This window comes from Scyliorhinus torazame, chromosome 14 (assembly GCF_047496885.1).
Source record: "Scyliorhinus torazame isolate Kashiwa2021f chromosome 14, sScyTor2.1, whole genome shotgun sequence".
Taxonomy (NCBI): domain Eukaryota; kingdom Metazoa; phylum Chordata; class Chondrichthyes; order Carcharhiniformes; family Scyliorhinidae; genus Scyliorhinus; species Scyliorhinus torazame.
Genome location: NC_092720.1, coordinates 44,457,827 through 44,479,587, shown reverse-complemented (window position 1 = coordinate 44,479,587; position 21,761 = coordinate 44,457,827). Strand labels below are relative to the sequence as shown.

General features: G+C 48.0%; 1 protein-coding gene across 2 annotated transcripts in view; it reads left to right on the top strand.

The window, feature by feature from the left end:
- The window catches only part of anos1b (anosmin 1b), a 219,588-nt gene that overhangs the window by 61,840 nt on the left and 135,987 nt on the right, over positions 1-21,761 (top strand). For both annotated transcript variants that reach the window (XM_072474064.1, XM_072474065.1), the window contains exon 2: positions 4,538-4,585. In XM_072474064.1, the coding sequence (XP_072330165.1) occupies positions 4,538-4,585 (48 nt within the window). The remainder of the gene's footprint in view (positions 1-4,537; positions 4,586-21,761) is intronic.

The following is a 21,761-nucleotide window of genomic DNA, read 5'->3' as shown; positions in this document are numbered from 1 at the left end:
ACATACACATAGGATTAAGGTAGAATCTGAAATATTATAATTCTTTTTTAAAATTATTATTTTAAAAATTTGTTTTATCATGGAGAAATGTGACATTCCACAGATATAAAACTAGTTTACGGGGGCCAAGATGTTTTTTACTGATTTCCCAGTGCATCATTAAAGACCCAGTTCCCCTCATCCAACAAGGCATAGCTTTTTCAAGGGTTTTTACAAGCTCAAGTGCTTTCCAAGATTTTTCAGCGATGAGGATATTAAAAGTGCCCTTTGTGGAGGAGTTGGAAATCACTGACAGGAACTTCTGGATTTCCACATTTAACTCTGTACGTGGGGATACTAGAAGTTGGTGTCAGTTGCAGAGTAATGATGGCAAACACTACTGCAAAACGTCTTCTGCATAGGTTTAAGGTAAGGGACAAGAGATTTAGAGGGGATGTGGGGAAAACATTTTTTACCCAGGGGTGGTGGGTGTGTGGAACCCACTGTCTGAAAGGATGGTGGAGGCGAGACCTTCATAACATTTAAGAAGTATTTAGGCGCGCACTTATGATCCCAAGGTATACAAGGCTAAGAGCCAAGTGCTGGGAAATGGGATTAGAATAGTTTGGTGGTTTTTCACTGGCGCAGATTTGATGGGCCGAAGGGCCTTTTCTGTGTTCTATGACTCTATGACACTCTCCAGAGCAATTATGTCCTTCCTGTAATGTGATCACCAGAACTGTATTCAAACTTCCAGCTGTGACCGAGCCAGCATTTTTATAATTTCAACATTACATTCTTACTTTTGTGTTCTGGAGGCAGGATTCTTCATCCCGCCAGTCTCGTTTTCTGGTGCAGCACGCCGCTGCCGGCAGAGGGATCCTCATTCCCGGCAGCCGGCCAATGGGGTTTCCCATTGTGGCCACCCCCACACCGTCGGGAAAACCGCAGGCGTGAGTGCATTGCCGGTAAAATGGAGGCTCCCGATGACAGAGAATCCCATTGTATGGATTGGATTCTTCCGCCCTGCCCGCCACAAGATCGCCACGGGCGAGACGCAGACAATGAAGAAGTCCATTTACCTCGGGCGTGATTCTCCAGTCGCTGGACGGGCATTGCCGGAGAATCCCGCCCTTTGTCTCCTGCAATAAAGGAACACACATTCCATATGCCTTCTTTATCATCTTATCTATCTGTCCTGCCACCTTCAGGGACCTGTGGAACCATCTCCAAAATTTTTAGGAAATGATGACCTCAAAATTATTGACAACGTTTTTTTTGGGACGGGAGCTGTATTTCTGCAGAAGCTATGGCCGCGATTTACCAGTCTCACCGCGCCCGACTTGGTGATGCGACGAGGCGGTTAAACCTCGCGAGAGGCCTTTTGTGCGATTTGCAACACTCGAGATGTCTTGCAAGATTCATCCGAAACTTGCGAGACAAGATCTCGCCTTCGTCATTAGGCTCAATTAAATATATCTGCACCGGATTCTCACACAGCCCGGGAACTAACAGCCTCCCTAGCAAGGCCTGGACCAGGTACCAGTGCTGGTCCACACAAATATGGACCAAGCACATTGGCACTTTGGGGGTTTCCCAGGCTATCGGAGACCCCTGGATTGTTGGGGAACGCCAATGTGGCCCTTGGCTCTCTTTGTGGCATCCAGGCACCTTGGCACGGCCTGTCTGGGACCCTGGCACTGCCAAGGGTCTGGGCCTGAGGGGGGCTATGCCTATGAAGGGAGGATGACGAGGATATGAAGGGTGGGAAGTGAAGGACGGATATGAAGGGACCTCATAAATGTTGGACGGGTGGGGGGGGGGGGGATCCTGAAAGGGTGGGGCCCAAAAGGGAGATGAGGAGGCCTGAAAAGGAGGGGTCCTCAGCAACCTCATAGTGGGTGTCCACACTTGATGGGGGGAGGGGGAGGGGGAGGGGGGGGGTGTAATGCACAAGTGTGCAAGGGGTGACAATACCCGTGGGTGGAGGGGAGGGTGTGGGGGACCATCAAGCTCACTTAGAGATCGGGGCACCCTTCCAAAATGGTGGCCTGATCTCTGGGGAGCCGGTCTCACCAGCGAATTCAGCTGTTGAAAACATTTCTAAGTGTAGGCTAGGCTGAGGCGAAACTCCCTGAGGCCCGAAATATGACTAAAATAGCAGTGTGGATCTCACCCAAAAAGCCGATGAGAAACACCCCGCCAAACCCGCCCAAAATGAGACTTCGACATTTCTTGGTTGAATCGTGCCCCAAATTTGTACGAAATTCGTTGTATGTTTAATGACGCAATGGGCTGAATTTTCCAATCTGGTGGAAATCAGTGGCAGTGCAGGATTTGTGCCCGCCTATTGTAGTGACAGGTCACAGTCATTTAGATCTTGGGCTTCTAGCAGTATTTGCACTGTCACTGACTTGCCTACAACCTGTGGTTGGGGAAAAGGGCTGAGCTCACCTGAAATAGTTACCATGCTGGCTGCAGTTTAAAAAAAAACTAAACATTTTTACAACTCTCCTGTCACTAAGCAAATTGGCCCTTTAAATTTTCAGTTCCCACCCCCACATCTCTAGTAGCAAAACGGGTATCAGGATTGCATTAAATCCTGATGCCCATCGTTGTCAAAGCAGTAATGATGAGAAATGTGTTGAAAGCTGCGTTACTATTATTAAATTGGCACAAATATGCACTGTTGTACTGAGGACATAGTCGAGCAGCTTCCCCCACCAGTCACCCAACCTTGACCACTTTGCTACTGCCTGAAATTTTGTTGTGGAAAATTGAGCCTATTATCTCCACAACATTAATGTAATGTTACGTGAGGCCATTGCTTCAATGTCAGCTTATGATATCTAAAACATTGTATTTTTATGAAGTCAAAACAATGGTCCATTTAAGTTTTAACGGCAGGTCATATAGGGAATCTATTAAATTACAAATAGTACTAATACTTAGAGCGCACAAAGTCGAAGTCTGCAATATAAGTAATTCATTGGTGGGCTCTAATTCACGGTGCAAAATAATTGGTTGCAAGAGAGAAACTGATGTCAGTTCCCTGGCTCAGGAACCCCTATCGCAAACACTATCCGCCTTTGTGTAAAATAAATTCTTCCCTCTGGTCTGGATTTTTGTCCATTATCTGTAAACTGAAATCTTCTGCCTGTAATAATCTCTTCATAAACCACACACCAACTCAAGATGTGGTTAGCATTACTGCTGTGTTGCTTTTAGGCTTTGCATTTTGCAGTTATATTGAAAGTCAAATTGCCAAATTTTGTTACTAGAATAGAAAAAAAATTATAATATTAGTTGAAAGTGACTGTGTATTTGCAAAACAGTCTTGGTGATAAATAAAAATTGACATTTTTCAAGGTCTTGTTTGAAGTTTTTTGCTGCATGCAGTGTTTTCATTTATGATGTCATCATACGTCAAATCTCAAATTACCAAATGTGTTACAGGTTTGTAAACTCCTTCTGAAGTAATCTAAGCAGCCAACTGTGAATGTGCTGATCTCATTATTAGATTCATCTGCTTTTGTCAAGCGAAATTGATTCTGTGTGCAGTGATCTGAAGATGTTAAACCAATTTTGAATGAAAGTCAATGAAGTCTGGACAGGTTTATTGTGCACATGCAGGGTTCTCACCTTGGCAAGCACTTTTTCTCTGAATATCGGGCTAGAGTTTCTGCTTTGGGTGCAAGTGGGAAATTGTGAGCCAATGTTGTGCTGATTAGGTTACAGTTCGAGCTTCCAATTTAAAAAGAAATCACTTGCATTATCACAAACGCAAAACCTTCTATGAATCCAAAATCGGTTAGCGTAATAGGATATAATTGTTTCTATTTTCCGTTGATGTATTTGAGAGTGGTAACCTGGTCCACTTTTATTTTATAATACAACTGAAAATGAGTGTCACAAAACCTAAGCGTTTTATAATAAGTACGAGGTCCTCCATCTGTGAGTGACCTGACTGAAAATCACTAGAAAGGACTTGGAAAAAGCTGTGCAGGGACGTTTTGTATTTTCATTGATGTACACTTTTCGGTTTCTTAGTAAATTAAATGTTTTTGATATGAAAACTATGATGCCGACGAATGCATGACCACATGGTGCAATTTGAAGAGCCTTCCCAAATCAGTGTAATTGTTGGGATATTCCCGTGTCAATGTGGGACAGAGCATGGCCAGTTTTATTGCTGGAATCTGATTTGGGTGAACTGATCTTGAACCAGCGTAAAAGATCATGGAAAGCCGTACATTAATGATTTTCGGTGTAACTCATTTGTGTTTATTTTTACGATATTTTACCTCGGTCAGTCAACAAGATAATTCTGATTATTTTTTGAAATGGCCTTTAGCAAGAAGCTGTCACATTTTTGGCCTGTTAATCACAACAGTTTTACCAGAAATGACAAACAGTTAGAAAGCAGTCAGGAGCATATCCAGCACAATCAAATTAAATCAGTACATGTTTTTAAATGATTGCCATTCTATTTGTCTGAATGCATTATTTATCACACAAGAGGTTGTTAGTAAGTTATTTAATTAATTTTGTTTTGCAGAATGGTCAGATTCTAACTTGGTGCGAAGGTCACAGGAGATGTGCTCAGGTGAGTCAGCTGGAGATTCTGTTTGAATTAGGAACAATCCAAATTCACCACATCCCATTTTATTGCAACTTTGGAAATTTGTTTATTTAATATGAGCTTGTGGAAATGTTCATTCTTGTATTTGCTTCCAGCATAGTGCCTGCATAGTTGAACGTGGGATTAACCAACCCCCCGCCTTGTTGGAGAATCGCCGGGGGGCGGTGTGAATCCCCCCCCCCCCCCCCCGTTGGCTGCCGACTTCTCCGGCGCTGGAAATTTGGCGGGGACGGGAATCGTGCAGTGTTGGTCCCCCCCGGCGATTCTCCGGCTCGCGATGGGCCGAGTGGCCGCCCGTTTTGCCCAGTGAAGCAGTTGAGGCTCTTTCTTTAAACGTTTTTAAGAAAAAGATAGATACCTTCCTAAAAAATAAAGGGATTCGGGGATATGGTGTATGGGCCGGAAAGTGGAGCTGAGTCCACAAAGATCAGCCATGATCTCATTGAATGGCACAGCAAGCTCGAGGGGCCAGATGGCCTACTCCTGTTCCTAGTTCTTATGTTCTTGTGTTTTTTGACGGTCCCGCTGGCGTAAATTAGAGTAGGTCCTTACCGGTGGGACCTGGTGGCACGGGCGGCCTCCGGGGTTCTCGAGGGTGCATGGGGGGGATCTGGCCCCAGGAGGTGCCCCCACGGTGGCCTGGCCTGCGATCGGGGCCCACCGATCCGCAGGCGGGCCTGTGCCATGGGGGTACACTATTCTTCCGCAATGGCGGCTGTAGCAGTCCGCCATGGCCGGTGCGGAAACAAAGCCCTCTGCGCATGTGTGGGGATGACGCCAGCACACGCTGGCACTCCCGCACATGCGCCAACTCGAGCCGGCCGGCAGATGCCCTTCGGCGTCGTTTGGCGTGGCGCCAAGCCCCTTCCCCGCCGGCCGGTGGGGCGCAAACCACTCCGGGGCTGGCCTAGCCACTGAAGGTGCGGAGGATTCCGCACCTTTGGGGCGGCCCGACGCCGGAGTGGATCACGCCACTCCTCGGCGCCAGGACCACCTGCCCCGCTGGTTAGGGGAGAATCCCGCCCTCCGCACCTTTAGGGCGCCCTGATGCCGGAGTGGTTCACGCCACTCCTTCCCGCCTGAGTCGCCCGCCCTGCCGATTACGGTAGAATCCCGCCAACTTGTCTCTATAGAGAATAATAGGAAGTATTATTGGCTTTGATAGAAATCCAATTGATGGGGCTCAGATGGATTACTTGAAGAATACAGGTGGATAAGTCATAGTGAGTCACAAGCATTCTGGTCAAACAGGCAGGGTTTAGATGGTTTATAAGTAAGCAACTAAATTCCCTGCTTCAAATTACAGTCTGTAACTTACTCCCATATCTCAATACATATTGTATGCACACGCCTGGGAATGATTTGAAGCATTGTGACCCACTCAATGGTTCAAATGACATATTTAACCTGTAAAGCTGGAGAGCTCATAATTGTGATCAAATCTTTTATATTCAAAAGACATTCTTGAACATTGTACTGTCTTATCAGTATGTCCTGTTTCTGCCTGCAGGGAGAATTTCAAATATTTTTGCTCTGCTGCTAGATTCGGTGGTGTTAAACTTTATCAGTCATTGTATATTCTTCATGTGTAATAACCTCCAGAAAAAGGGCATCATTATTTCAGTGGATATTTATTAGGGGTTTTATCGATAAAATAGTTTATCAAGAGCCCATGTAATTAGTAGGTTGATGAGTGCACAATGTTCAGTATCATTTATGATTTGTCAAATTCTGAAATAATCCGTGTCTTGCTGATGACAGAAAAACGGTTATTTGGCAAATGGCAAAGAGCACATTAAAAAAAAAAAATCAGAGCAAAAAGGTGCCAGATGCAATTTATTGATAAGTGTAGTGTAATGTTTTGGGGAAAAGAACGAGGCAGTGCCAACCTGTGTTAGTGGGCAATGCCAGGGACAGACCCTCTGGGGAGTCCCATTGGGGGTGGGGTTTCACGCTATGTTTGTTGGGGTGGAGGAGCCCCTAATGCTTATGCTTGTGGTGGGGTGAGGGTGAGAGCCCTGATGATGGTGGAGGGGGGTGGAGCCCCGATGCTGATGGTGGCGGAAGGGGGTGGAGCCCCAATGCTGTGTGGGGCTTGGGTTGGGGGAGAGAGCCCTGATACTGATGGTGGTGGAGGGGAGTGGGTTGAGAACCCGGATGCTGATGGTGGTGGTTGGGGGTGGTGGGAGAAGAGTACCCAAAGCTTATGGGGGGGGGGGGGGGATGATCCCCCATTTCTGTGGGAGGGCCAGGCTGGGGAGGTACTTAATTTTTTTCCAGAGAGTCTCAAAATCTGTGCCAAAAGCTTAGCTGTGCAGCTGGAAAGGTACAGGCTGAGTTTCAGAGGAAAGCTGATACTCTGAAAACTCTCACAACTCTCGCCATTTCACTTCTTCCCCTGGACTTTCTGGAACTTTTGTGCAAATGTGTCAATAATAAGCTATTATTTTTCCAGGAAAAATAGGCACAACTCTTCTCTGATCTCAGCAACATTTGTGTTTATCTTATTTATTTTCTCTCCATCTTAAACTTTCCATTCATGCTGCTACAATTCCTCTTATGCCATATGCCAGTTTTCCAGCTGTGAGTCACGATTCAACCACTGCGTTGTGCCCAGCGCGGGGAGGCGAAAATCGAGATTCCCGCCGGGTGCAAACAATTTTGAAATTCACCCGGCCTGCTCCCGAGTTCTGGATCTCGCACAAAAATGGCGAGAAGGTTATTGAACCTAATTTGCATTCATTTCAATCTCGTTAACGAGGTTAAAGTCGAAAGCAGCGGCCACCCGGGAGTCAACCGACTTCCCAGCAAGAAGTCATGGCGGGCGTCATTTAGTACACAATTACAAAAACGGGGACCTGGCACAATGGCTACTGAGGGGAAATGAGGAGGTAAGTAGCCTTTTCCATTTACTGGCATGCAGCTCAAAGGCATTGCAGCTGCTGCCCCAGTTCTCGGTGGAGGGGGGTAGGGGGGCTTTCATGGAGGTTGGAGTTGTTTGGTGACTGGAGCGGTTCAGTTCAGGCCGGGGGTGGTGAGGGGCTAAGCGTGTGTGAAGCCTTCAAACTATCATTAAATATTGTGGAGACCCATAACAGGGGCAACCACATCTGCAGCCTGTCTGTCCTACCAAACTCTCCAGGACAAAGCCCTGCTGCGGCGTCTCTCATGAAAGTCAATTTCACACCCTTTGACTGTGAGCAGCCTCTAGCTTCACAGCTAAAGGCTACTTGAAATGAAGGATTAGCCTTGTTGGTTGTGATAGCACTTCACACTCCTGAACTCACAAGTGCGTCCTTGAAGGAACAGGTGCCATGTCATAGAGTCATAGAATCATACAGCACAGAAAAGGCCCTTCAGCCCATTGTGGCTGCATCTGTCAAAAACAACCACCTAACCATTCTAATCCCATTTTCCAGGCCCATAGCCTTGTATGCCCTGGGATCGCAACTGCACACCTAAATACTTCTTAAGTGTTATGAGGATCTCTGCCTTCACCACCTTTTCACGCAGTAAATTCCAAACTCCCACCACCCCTTGGGCAAAAAAGTTGCGACCCCTCTGTGCATCCTTCCTGGGTAAAAAAGTTGCGACCCCTCTGTACCTCCTTCCTCTTACCTTAAATCTGTGCCCCTGGGTGGGATTCTCTCAGCCAGGGGCCGGGCCGGAGAAACCCCGCGACCAGCGTGAATCGCGCCACACCGCCCCGACCGCAGAGCGGAGAATCGGCGCCATTGGCGCTGGCAAGGTTGGCGCGCCACCGGTCGGGGGCCGCTCTACACGGCACCCGCGCCAATCTTCGGCCCGGAATGGGCCAAGCGGTCATCGTAAAAAGCCAGGCCGTCCACACCTGCTCTCAGCCGGCGGAAACTCAGCGCCGAAGGGTCGGGGGCGGCCTGTGGGGGGGGGGGGGGGGGGGGAGGGGAGGAGGGCAGGCACCACCAATCGGCCCCTGTAGCCCTGCGCCATATTGCCTCGGGGCCAGCGTGTTGAAGGGAGCCACTGCGCATACCCACGTTGGTGTCGGTGCCACTGCACATGCACGGATCCCGCGACGCCCAGTTCATGACAGGATCAGCAGCTGAAGCGGCACGAAACGCTCCAGTTCCGTGCTGGCCCCCTGTAGGGGCCAAAATTGCTGATCCTGAGGTCGTGTTGACGCCATCGAGAAACGCGATAGCGTTTCCGACGGCGTCAACACTTAGCCTCAGGATCACAGACTCCCGCCCCCCCCCCATGTCTGAGAGGCCAAACCTTTGCTGCCTGAACAGCGTGCCTGTACTCTTAGAAGCAGCTGCCAACAAACTAACACTAAAGAGCAAGGCTTCACCACTGAGGACCCATTCGTGGCTAAAGGGTAAGTGTCTGGATGAGAGGAGGACAGCTCAACACCGCCTCCCTAATGTTGTTGACAGAGGTCTAGGATCTAGGGGTTCCTGATGTGGTGAGGGGTGAGTGTGCAGAATGAGGTTTGCCAGCACAACTGTCTCACTGGATAGCACTCTGAAAGAAGGCGGGACAGTCATGGTCACGATTATGCACTTGTGTGCACGGTACCCTGGGAGCGTGCATGACAGCTACATCCCGGTGCCTTTGAGGACTGATGTGTTGGGTGCTCTGGATCCATGGAACACATACAGGCCACCAACACTTAAAATAGTGCAACACTATTGTATTAAGTTAGAAACTGTTGAACATACTTTCACTGTGGGTTAACACGATGTTAGATTAAATTAAAGACCTATGCCTGTCCTAACCAGTCTATGCACTCAGCACATGGTGAAGATCTGTGCTGTAAGCTGTAAGCTCTGTCCTTCTGAGAGGCTGCATCCCGAATGAGCGGGAACTCTGATGCCCCCTGTCTTTATAGTGAGTGTGCTCTAACTGGTGATTGGCTGCTGTGTTGTGTGTGTTGATTGGTCTTGCTGTGTGTCCATCAGTGTGTGTGTCTGCACCATGATATACTGGTGTATGTTATGACAAGGACCACCCCAGGATGATGGGTTGGCTTGTGGGGGACAAGGGCTACTCGCTGAGGGCATGGTTGATGACGCCGGTGCGGAGGCCTGACACCAGGATGGAGCCCTGATATAATAAGGCCCACGTTGCCATCCATGCTGTCACTGAGCGGTATATTGGGATGCTCAAAATGCAGTTCCGATGTCTGGATTGCTCTGGCGGGACTCTACAGTACACTCCCGTGAGGGGTTCTCACTTTATGGTGGTCTGCTCTCGCCTCCACAATCTGGAACAGCAGCAGGGCGACATGCTGGAGGAGGAGGAGACGAAGGTGCCTGCGGCCATGTCTGAAGAGGAGGAGGCGAACCAGGGCGGGCTGGAGGACGAGCTAGAGATGTAGCGGAGGATGAAAGACAGGTGGCAGCAAGGGTCCAACATGCCAGGATGATCAGGGAAGCCCTCCAGATTTTCGTAAGACAAGACTGTATCCATAAACTCAACATCCCCCCCCGCCACCCCCTCCCAATCAAACCCCCCTCCCCTCCCCGACCACCTTGTTACCCCCTCCAAGGGTCTATGTAACATTACTCCAGGGTGATGAGCATGTGTTGGCACTGTCAGCAGGCCACTTATCCAAGGCAGGAGAGTGAAGACCACTCATTGTGAGGAAAGCTCTGGTGCTGCTCAGGACCTGATTAAGTCTGACTCCCATCTTTCTGCTAACAGCACTTACACTCATCCGCCCGACGGAGTCTGCATCAGGGCTTTTGATCTTGGACCACTCTGCCAAGGGGTGGTGGGAGCAGGGGGAATAGGGGGTAGGGGTGTGCGCAGACCTACTGTGAAGATCAAAACGACATGTGTATCAGGTGTGAAATGTTTTAAAGGTGAACATTTTTATTCATCAGATTTTCCCCAGCAACAGATAGTGACCTGACCAGTGTCCACTCTGTGCCCCTCATTCTTCTTGATCTTCCGTGGTCCAGTATTACGTATGCCCGGCTATGTCTCCAGGATGCAGATCAGAGGTGGAGGCAGCCTGCTGCTTTCTGAAACTTATGGCCTTTGATGCCCTTGGAGGATGGACTGCTGCAATGAGATCCAGAAGCCTATGAGTCATCAGCAACTGTGTGGTTTTCACCAGGTAGTGCTCCCCATGCCTATCCACTAATGTCGCCCACCAAGGTGTGTGTCTCTGCGCTGATGGGCAGTGTGGGTGGTAACTGTGATGCATTGCTGGTGTTCTCCTCAGAGCTCTCCTCCAAGGTGTACTCTTGAGTGGCAGGGGGGCTACTACTCGGGATCTGGCCTGGTCTCATCAGATGGTGATCCTGCAAGATAATGGACATGTGGTCAGTGAGAGGGAAGAATAATTTTGTGGGACATCAGCAACTCACCGTCATCTGGATGAAGGGACATTGGATCCTCAGCACTCTTATGCAGGCCAAACTCGCTATCACTCACTTCTCTCTCTTCGGGCAACCCCGTGACTTCCAGGGCCATTCCTCATAGTGGGTGAGGACTCGGAACTCCTCCCCCGACCTTCACTCTTTCTCTCTTATGATGGGCTATCTTCTCCTGCATGGACAAAAAGAGGACATTGTGAGTCACAGGCATGATGGGTCGAGCGGTGTCCAGCAGGTGGTATGTGGGCACCGCACCTGGACATGAAGGGGTTTTACTGGTGGGTACCAGGGGTTCTGAGGAACAAGCTTCAAGATCGGATGTTGGGAGTGTGCGAGGTGTCATCCAATGGATTTAGGGGGGATTGGGTAATTGAGGGATGGCAGGCGGGACGCATGCCATGAGGGACATGGTACCTTTCCCTTGCCCATTGAAAGTAATTTGTCTTCTTATGACATTGGGCGGCAGTCCTCCTGGTTATGCTGCACGCACTCACGAAACTGCCATTGCCTCCTAAGCGGCATTGCTTCCCTCTGCTGGTTCTCCGAACCTGTCGGGGGAACAGGGTGCCCCGCCTCTCGGCCGCAGCGTCGAGAAGCCTGCCAGGTCAGATTCCCCAAAGTCCAGGTCTCTGCACTGCCAACCCCGTGTCTTAACTGGTTGTGAGTGTTTTGTTTTCTTTAAATATTTTTTATTCTCCACCTTTATCACATTTTCTTCAAAATCTACACCCACCAACAAACAATCAAAGGTAACAAATACAATGTCAAACCCCTTATCAACAACAACAATCCCTTCCTCCCACCAAACCCCCAAACAACAACCCACATGTCAACACAAACATCAAATAAAAAAAGGAATCAGGAATCACCCACAGTCACCATCAACATACACAGTCCCCCCCCAACCCCCCATTCCCTCCCCAACCTGCACCCCAGATAACTGGTAGTAAGTGCTGAGTGTGCATTTAAAAGCAGCCCCCCCTTAGCGGTGAGCGGCTGAGATGTGAATCGGGCGAATCAGACGGAGAGGAAGCCAGGCATGTTGAGGTTCAGGGAGCTCATTTTTACAACTAAGTGTGGGTGAAAACTGGACGCGATCCCGCCGTTGCAGCCGACGTGAAACAGGACCAGAATGACACTTGGAAATAATTTGATTGGAGAACACCAGTGGTCTTGCTAACTCACATACTGAGGCAGACTGTCGGTTTGTTTGGCTGTATGGGAGGACTATGCAGGAGATTATTTAAATGTGTTTTTTTTCCCACCATGCTACGGTCCTCCACACCCTCCCTACTTCCCTGTTAACACTGGGACCATTAAGAACATAAGAACGAGGAACAGGAGTAGGCCATCTGGCCCCTCGAGCCTGCTCCGCCATTTAATGAGATCATGGCTGATCTTTGTGGACTCAGCTCCACTCTCCAGCCCGTGCACCATATCCCCGAATCCCTTTATTCTTTAGAAAGGTATCTATCTTTTTCTTAAAAACGTTTAAAGTAGTAGCCTCAACTGCTTCACTGGGCAAGGAATTCCAGAGATTCACAACCCTTTGGGTGAAGAAGTTCCTCCTACACTCCGTCCTAAATCTTCTTCCCCTTATTTTGAGGCTATGCCCCCTAGTTCTGCTTTCCCCGACCAGTGGAAACAACCTGCCCGCATCTATCCTATCTATTCCCTTCATAATTTTAAATGTTTCAATAAGATCCCCCCGCATCCTTCTAAACTCCAATGAGTACAGTCCCAGTCTACTCAACCTCTCATCATAATCTAATCCCCTCAACTCTGGGATCAACCTATTGAATCTCCTCTGCACTCCCTCCAGTGTCAATATGTCCTTTCTCAGGTAAGGAGACCAAAACTGAACACAATACTCCAGATGCGGCCTCACCAACACCCTATACAATTGCAGCATAACCTCCCTAGTCTTGAACTCCATCCCTCTAGCAACGAAAGACAAAACTCGATTAGCCTTCTTAATCACCTGTTGCATCTGCACACCAACTTTTTGCGACTCGTGCATCAGCACACCCAGGTCCCTCTGCACAGAAGCATGTTTTAACATCTTACCGTATAAATAATAATCCATTCTGCTGTTATTCCTCCCAAAATGGATAGCCTCACACTTGGCAACATTGAATTCCATCTGCCAGACCCTAGCCCATTCACCTAACCTATCCAAATCCTTCTGCAGACTTCCGGTATTCTCTGCACTTTTTGCTTTACCACTCATCTTAGTGTCGTCTGCAAACTTTGACACATTGCACTTGGTCCCCAACTCCAAATCATCTAAGTAAATTGTGAACAACTGCGGGCCCAACACTGATCCTTGAGGGACCCCACTAGTTACAGGTTGCCAACCAGAGAAACACCCATTTATCCCCACTCTCTGCTTTCTGTTAGTTAACCAATCCTCTACCCATGCTACCACTTTACCCTCAATGCCATGCATCTTTAGTTTATGCAGCAACCTTTTGTGTGGCACCTTGTCAAAAGCTTTCTGGAAATCCAGATATACCACATCCATTGGCTCTCCGTTATCTACTGCACTGGTAACGTCCTCAAAAAATTCTACCAAATTAGTCAGACACGACCTACCCTTTGTGAACCCATGCTGCGTCTGCCCAATGGGACAATTTCCCTCCAGGTACCCCACTATTTCCTCCTTAATAATAGATTCCAGCATTTTCCCTACAACCGAAGTTAAGTTTACCGGCCTATAATTATCCGCTTTCTGCCAACCTCCTTTTTTAAACAGTGGTGTCACGTTTGCTACTTTCCAATCCTCTGGGACCACCACAGAGTCCAGTGAATTTTGATAAATTATCACTGGTGCGTTTACAATTTCCCTAGCCATCTCTTTTAACACTCTGGGATGCATCCCATCAGGGCCAGGAGACTTGTCTACCTTTAGCCCCATTAGCTTGCCCAAAACTGCCTCCTTAGTGATTACAATCATCTCAAGGTCCTCACCTATCAGATCTTTATTTCCATCAGTCACTGGCATGTTATTTGTGTCCTCCACTGTGAAGACTGACCCAAAAAACCTGTTCAGCTCCTCAGCCATTTCCCCGTCTCCTATTATTAAATCTCCCTTCTCATCTTCCAAAGGACCAATATTTACCTTAGCCACTCTTTTTTGTCTTATATATTTGTAGAAGCTTTTACTATCTGCTTTTATGTTCTGAGCCAGTTTACTTTCATAGTCTACCTTACTCTTCTTTATAGCTTTTTTAGTAGCTTTCTGTTGTCCCGTAAAGACTTCCCAGTCCTCTAGTCTCCCACTAATTTTTGCCACTTAGTATGTTTTTTCCTTCAATTTGATACTCTCCCTCGCCTCCTTAGATATCCACGGTCGATTTTTCCCCTTTCTACCGTCTTTCTTTTTTGTCGGTATGAACCTTTTCTGAACACTGTGAAAGATCGCTCGGAAGGTTCTCCACTGTTCCTCAACTGCTTCACCATGAAGTCTTTGCTCCCAGTCTACCTTAGCTAGTTCTTCTCTCATCCCATTGTAATCGCCTTTGTTTAAGCACAAAACACTAGTGTTTGATTTTACCTTGTCATCCTCCAACTGTATTTTAAATTCCACCATATTGTGGTCGCTCCTTCCAAGAGGATCCCAAACTATGAGATCATTAATCAATCCTGCCTCATTACACAGGACCAGATCTAGGACCGCTTGTTCCCTTGTAGGTTCCATTACATACTGTTCCAGGAAATTATCCTGGGCACATTCTATAAACTCCTCCTCAAGGCTGCCTTTACCAACCTGGTTAAACCAATCGATATGCAGATTAAAATCTCCCATGATAACCGCTGTACCATTTCTACATGCATCCGTTATTTCTTTGCTTATTGCCTGTTACTATTTGGTGGCCTATAGACTACTCCTATCAGTGACCTTTTCGCCTTACTATTCCTGATTTCCACCCAAATTAATTCAACCTTGTCCTCCATAGCACCAATATCATCCCTTACTATTGCCCGGATGCCATCCTTAAACAACAAAGCTACACCACCGCCCATGCCGTCCATTCTATCCTTTCGTATAGTCTGATACCCTTGGATATTTAACTCCCAGTCGTGACCATCTTTTAACCATGTTTCAGTAATGGCCACTAAATCATAGTCATTCACGATGATTTGCGCCATCAATTCATTTACCTTATTTCGTATACTACGAGCATTCAGGTAAAGTACACTTATGCTGTTTTTTATGTCTTTGTTATGAATCCTAACACCTTGATCAGTAACTTTTCACAAATTATTTTTCCTCTTACCCTTTCTCCTAATTTTCCTTGTCTTTGAACCCATATCTCGACATAATAACCTGTCACGTAACCTGCTGCCTTGATCTCCATTAACCATTATACTGTCCATAGCTTTACACTTCCCTTCCCCCCAACTTGCTAGTTTAAAGTCCTTGTGACCAACCTATTTATCCTATTCGCTAGAACACTGGTCCCAGAATGGTTCGGGTGAAGACCGTCCCCACGGTACAGGTCCCTCCTGCCCCAGTACTGATGCCAATGCCCCATGAAATGGAATCCCTCTTTCCCGCACCACTCCTTTAGCCACGTGTTAACTTCCCTAATTTTCTCAACCCTATGCCAATTGGCACGTGGCTCGGGTAGTAATCCAGAGATTATAACCCTGGAGGACCTGTTCTTTAATTTAGTCCCTAGTGTTTGATAATCCCCAAACAGGTCCTCTTTCCTAGTCTTACCTCTGTTGTTAGTCCCAACATGGACCAAAACAACTGGATCCTCCCCCTCCCTCTCCAAAATCCTTTCAAGCCGATCAGAGATGTCCCTCACCCTGACACCGGGCAGGCAACATACCATGCGGGACTCTCAATCTGGCTTACAAAGGATGCCATCATTCCCCCTAATTATAGAATCCCCTACAACTACCACTTGTCTTTTTGCTCCCCTCTCTTGAATGGCTTCCTGTTCAACGGTGCAGTGGTCAGTCAATGCATCCTCCCTACAGCCCTCTTCCTCATCCACACAGGGAGCAAGTACCTCATATCTGTTGGACAAGGTCAAGGGCTGAGGCTCCTCAACTCCTAAACTCAGGATCCCCCTACCTGCCTCCCTTGCAGTCACACCACTCTGTCCCTGACCACTGTCCGAATTAACAGTACTTATTCTACCGGGTGTGACTTAGTATGTTTCTGAGACAAAGCGTCCAGGTAATGTTCCCCCTCCCTGATGTGCCGCAGTGTGTGCAGCTCGGCCTCCAGCTCATCAATTCTGAGCCGAAGTTCCTCGAGCAGCCAACACTTGCTGCAGATGTGGTCACTGACGGTCTCAATGGGATCCACCAGTTCCATCATCATACAGCAACAGCACATCACCTGTCCAGCCATATTCAATTAGTTAATTAATTTAAATAATAATTTTTTAAAAAATTTTGGATAACCTCAAGGATAAAACCGAACACCAACAAAAACACAGCCCTCTCTGGCCACTCATCCGAACTCAGTCACTCACCTAAACTCAGATGCACTCTGTTCCAATCAGCACTCCGTGTCTAAAGGCACTCCTGCCATACCTTTTGTGCAGTCACCTCTCCCAGCACTGTCCCGGCTCTCTCCTCCCGTGCTTTTTAAATCTCCCGGCTCTCTCCTCCCGCGCTGTTTTCGCTGTCCCGGCTCTCTCTCCTCCCGCTCTGTTTTCGCTGACCCGGCTCTCTCCTCCCGCGCTTTTTAAATCTCCCGGCTCTCTCCTCCCGCGCTGTTTTCGCTGTCCCGGCTCTCTCTCCTCTTGTGTTGTTTTCACTGTCCCGGCTCTCTCCTCCCGCGCTTTTTAAATCTCCCGGCTCTCTCCTCCCGCGCTGTTTTCGCTGTCCCGGCTCTCTCTCCTCTCGCGCTGTTTTCGCTGTCCCGGCTCTCTCCTCCCACGCTTTTTAAATCTCCCGGCTCTCTCCTCCCGCGCTGTTTTCGCTGTCCCGGCTCTCTCTCCTCTCGTGCTGTTTTCGCTCTCCTGGCTCTCTCCTCCCGCGTCTTTTAAATCTCCCGGCTCTCTCCTCCCGCGCTGTTTTCGCTGTCCCGGCTCTCTCCTCCCGCGCTTTTTAAATCTCCAGGCTCTCTCCTCCCGCGCTGTTTTCGCTGTCCCGGCTCTCTCTCCTCCCGCTCTGTTTTCGCTGTCCCGGCTCTCTCCTCCCGCGCTTTTTAAATCTCCCGGCTCTCTCCTCCCGCGCTGTTTTCGCTGTCCCGGCTCTCTCTCCTCTTGCGTTGTTTTCACTGTCCCGGCTCTCTCCTCCCGCGCTTTTTAAATCTCCCGGCTCTCTCCTCCCGCGCTGTTTTCGCTGTCTCGGCTCTCTCTCCTCTCGCGCTGTTTTCGCTGTCCCGGCTCTCTCCTCCCACGCTTTTTAAATCTCCCGGCTCTCTCCTCCCGCGCTGTTTTCGCTGTCCCGGCTCTCTCTCCTCTCGTGCTGTTTTCGCTCTCCCGGCTCTCTCCTCCCGCGTCTTTTAAATCTCCCGGCACTCTCCTCCCGCGCTGTTTTTGCTGTCCCGGCTCTCTCCTCCCGCGCTTTTTAAATCTCCAGGCTCTCTCCTCCCGCGCTGTTTTCGCTGTTCCGGCTCTCTCTCCTCTCGCGCTGTTTTCGCTGTACCGGCTCTCTCCTCCCGCGCTTTTTAAATCTCCCAGCTCTCTCCTCCCGTGCTGTTTTCACTGTCCCAGCTCTCTCTCCTCTCGCGCTGTTTCCGCTGTCCCGGCTCTCTCCTCCCACGCTTTTAAAATCTCCCGGCTCTCTCCTCCCGTGCTGTTTTCGCTGTCCCGGCTCTCTCTCCTCTCACGCTGTTTTCGCAGTCACTGACCACGAGCCTTCCTCTTGATCTTCACAGTGGTTGTTTTTTTTTTTGGTTAGAGGGGGTAGGGAGGGAAACACTGAAGAAGTGTTTCGGGTTTAAGTGTCACTTCACAACAGCTCCTCCACAAACTACCTTCAAATTAGGGTGACCATGACGGAGGTATGCAAATTTCCTTTGCAACACCAATCAGCAGCTCCGCTCTACTGCCCTCTGCTGGATGCTTGTCTTCACTCGAACAACTAGGGTCTCTAGCTCAGGTACACCTTCAATTTAGGGTAACCACGACGGAGGTATGCAAATTTCCCTTGCAACACCAATCAGCAGCTCCGCTCTACTGCCCTCTGCTGGATGCTTGTCTTCACTCGAACAGCTAGGGTCTCTAGCTCAGGTACACCTTCCATTTAGGGTGACCACGACGGAGGTATGCAAATTTCCCTTGCAACACCAATCAGCAGCTCCGCTTTACTGCCCTCTGTCTTTAACTCAAAACTGGTACCTGGGGTGGGTTTGGTTAGTCTTCTTGTTAGCTGTGCTGATTAAGAAAGCCAGTGGTATGTCCTTGGGAGGGGGGTGCCTACGGTAACCATCTCAAGAAGATGACCCAGTAAAATCTGCCAGGCAACAGTTTGGTCCTGCAATTCCCCTGCCACAAGTGAAATAGCGACAGGGTAGGATGAAGCTCTTAGTTGGCTATGAATTGGTCATGAAAGAGCCTCAAAAGGCCCAAGGACTCCCTGCAAAATGGGAGAGAGGTCAAGTTCAGGCAGGAAAGCAGCGGGCAGGCCAAGCGCTGCATTTTATGAGTTCCACCCGCCCCACCTTCAAACACACTGGCAAAGGGCTGAAAAATCTAGCCCAATGGTTCAAATAGCGTCCTGCTGTGCTGTAACCATTCTACAATTCTATTCTCCAATGAAAGACAGCAGGAATGGAGCAGACCATCTGTGGATCTCCTGGTGAAATGTATCAATACACTGCCTGGTTTCCACCACTTGAAGTCAGCTTAAATTCACGACTAGATTTTCAGTCTCTTCATCCTCGAGGGCGGAGATCAACGTGTCACACCTCACTGATCTGGGTGTGGACTCCATGGGTGTGGACAGAATTTTCACATCAAAACTGAAATTGTCTAATTGCTTTCAGGTTACGTTGATCATCCTAAACCAGCTAAAAGTAATAGACAAAGTAAATGTTGTGCTTCCGATGAAAATAAACCCAATCCTTTGACATTTCATTTTTACTGGGGCTTAATTCAATTACAGAATATAAATTGTTACTGTAATTTTCAAGGCAGTTTGTCACGGGTATGTAATAGATCTAGAATCTCCCAGTTTCCGTGCACAGTTCAAGGCAAATTAAGGAACGTGTTTAACTGCTTTGGGCATAAGCAGTGGAGATTCCAAACAAGATTACTTTTTGATTATCCGTCTGCAATATGGCAGATTTCATTTTTAATTAAAGCTGCTTTTACATTGTCTGGACTGAACCAAAAATAAATAAATTCAAGGGGAAATCATGATTTGCAGCAAAGTGGCAGAATACATAGGAGCTCCAATGTCCAGTGAGGTATGAATTATGGCCTGCTGCATCCCAATCTCTAGTTTCGATTGTTAGGACAGGGTGGCATGCTGAATCTTTTAAAAGAAAGATTTCTGAATGAAGGGCATGGGTCAGAAAGGCTCAACTGGGCATGATTTCCTGAGGCTGCTGCAACCACAGGAATGGATAGGACTGCTTGGAAGGTAGACCCCCCCCCCAACCTCCAGGGGACTGGAGTAAATGATCTTTCCCCAGGAAGAGAGGAACAGTTTCTCCCTCCAATCAGGTGTGTAACAAAGAGGCCAAGGATGTTATCAACAGGAATGTGCATCACTCCAAACTGGAGGCAGTGCAAAAAGCTGATCCAGAACCTCAAGGGGCAGGAATAACATTTCTGGGCATAAAATCCCGCACTCTGACTTCCCCAGTACAGCATTCCTCACCGTGCAGCTCCACCCACCTTTCTCTCTCCACACACCACCTCACATACCCATCATGGCAGACAGCACTCAAACGCACCCTCATCTTTTTGCCTTCTTTCACCCATGCCTCACAATCACCTTACACAAATGAAATGAAATGAAATGAAAATCGCTTATTGTCACAAGTAGGCTTCAAATGAAGTTACTGTGAAAAGCCCCTAGTCGCCACATTCCGGCGCCTGTTCGGGGAGGCTGTTACGGGAATCGAACCGTGCTGCTGGCCTGCTTGTACTGCTTTCAAAGCCAGCGATTTAGCCCTGTGTTAAACAGCCCCTGGTTGCCCTTCCCCCTTCCAAACAATCCATTTCCCGCACCCATAATTATCTGCTTTTCTCTCCTTGCAGGGGAAAAAAGCACAACTTGAGGGATAGACAAAGAACTAGGTTGGGGGGGGGGGGGGTGATCCCTCCAGTGGTAGCCATCTTGATGGCCATAAGCCACTGATCCAGTGGAAAGGAGGTCTTGTTCGGGAAGACTGCAAATATCAGCAATAACCTGAGCTTCCTGAGGCACTGATGCTCAGACTTCGAGAGAGCTGATTCTCTGCCTGTAGACCTTGGGAGCCTCGTCTTCTTGGAGCTGAAATTCAGGATCCCTCTGTCCTGTGGAGGGGCAGTGGCTGCGGAGGTGTCTGGCTGCTATTGTTGTTGCTGCTCCTCTTTTTCCTCATCAGAGGTGCAAGTTAGAGCTGTATAAACCTCTCCCATGCTGTGCTGAAGGCTGGCAACAAGGAAATGTAGCTCAAGGTAAGTGACGTGCAAGGCAGGTGGTGACTAATATATTTAAAAGATTGTTATGTTTTAGGACTATCTCTTTAATTTAGGGTAAAATTGAGGAATCAATGATCTGTTCTGAATTCTACCCAACAACAATTTTGGTTTCTTGGGTGTTCAAATTTAAAAGGTGCCCAGCTTGCTTTATTCGGAAGAGGTGCAAGATGTTCACACTTGTGGACAATGGCAAGGGCATCTTAATGACTGGCAGAATTGTAATCTACATGTCCCACAGTGAGGTGTTAGGAATGTCAGGTTTTAGAGCAGCATGGTAGCCTAGTGGTTAGCACAGCTGCCTCACAGCGCTGAGGTCCCAGAATCGATCCCGGCTCCCTGTTCATGTGGAGTTTGCACATTATCCCTGTGTTTGCCTGGGTTTCACCCCACAACCCAAAAGATGTGCAGATAGGTGGATTGGCCATGCTAAATTACCCCTTAATTGGAAAAAAATTAATTGGATACTCTTAAAAAAAAAAAAATTAAAAAGGAATGTCCAGTTTTATAAACATTTATACTTTAAACAATTAAATCTTTTGATCGAATGGAGTTAGCAGTCTAAAGAATAGCTAATTACCATTTTTACCGGGATACAAGACCTATGTGATGCATATTGCTATGGAGATGGGCTTTGGGAAGGGAGAGATCTATAGGAAGCCATTGTAGGATCAGGTTTCAGGTTTTCCTAAGACATCCCTAAACCTCCCAGACACAGTCAGTCTGCAAGAATCTGAAAGAGAGAGAGGGAGAGGGAGATTGCGAGATAGAGACATCCAGCCTCTATTGTTCACCATGCAGAATGCGGGTGGGAGCCCACATTCAAATCAAAGAGATCAAGTTCATGAGCTTTAAAAGAGATTGGAAGATTCACCTAGCCTTAGCTGGAATTTCCAGGGTAACCCTCACTATGAAAGTAACTTCAGGGATTAGAAGTTATCTGTCTGAAAAGGGAAAAAAGAAGCAAGCAATCGCGAGCTGAGGTTGCTGGAGAGTGAAGCATCCACTTAAGGGACAGAATAAAGTGTAACCCATCACGTAAAAGTTGTATATTTGAAAAGAAAATCTTCACTAAATGCACACCCAGAAACCATTTCCGATATCTTGGGGGTGGGGGGGGGGAGAGTTAGATTTTCAGCAGATCCTTTCATTTCTTTCTGAATGCCGTAT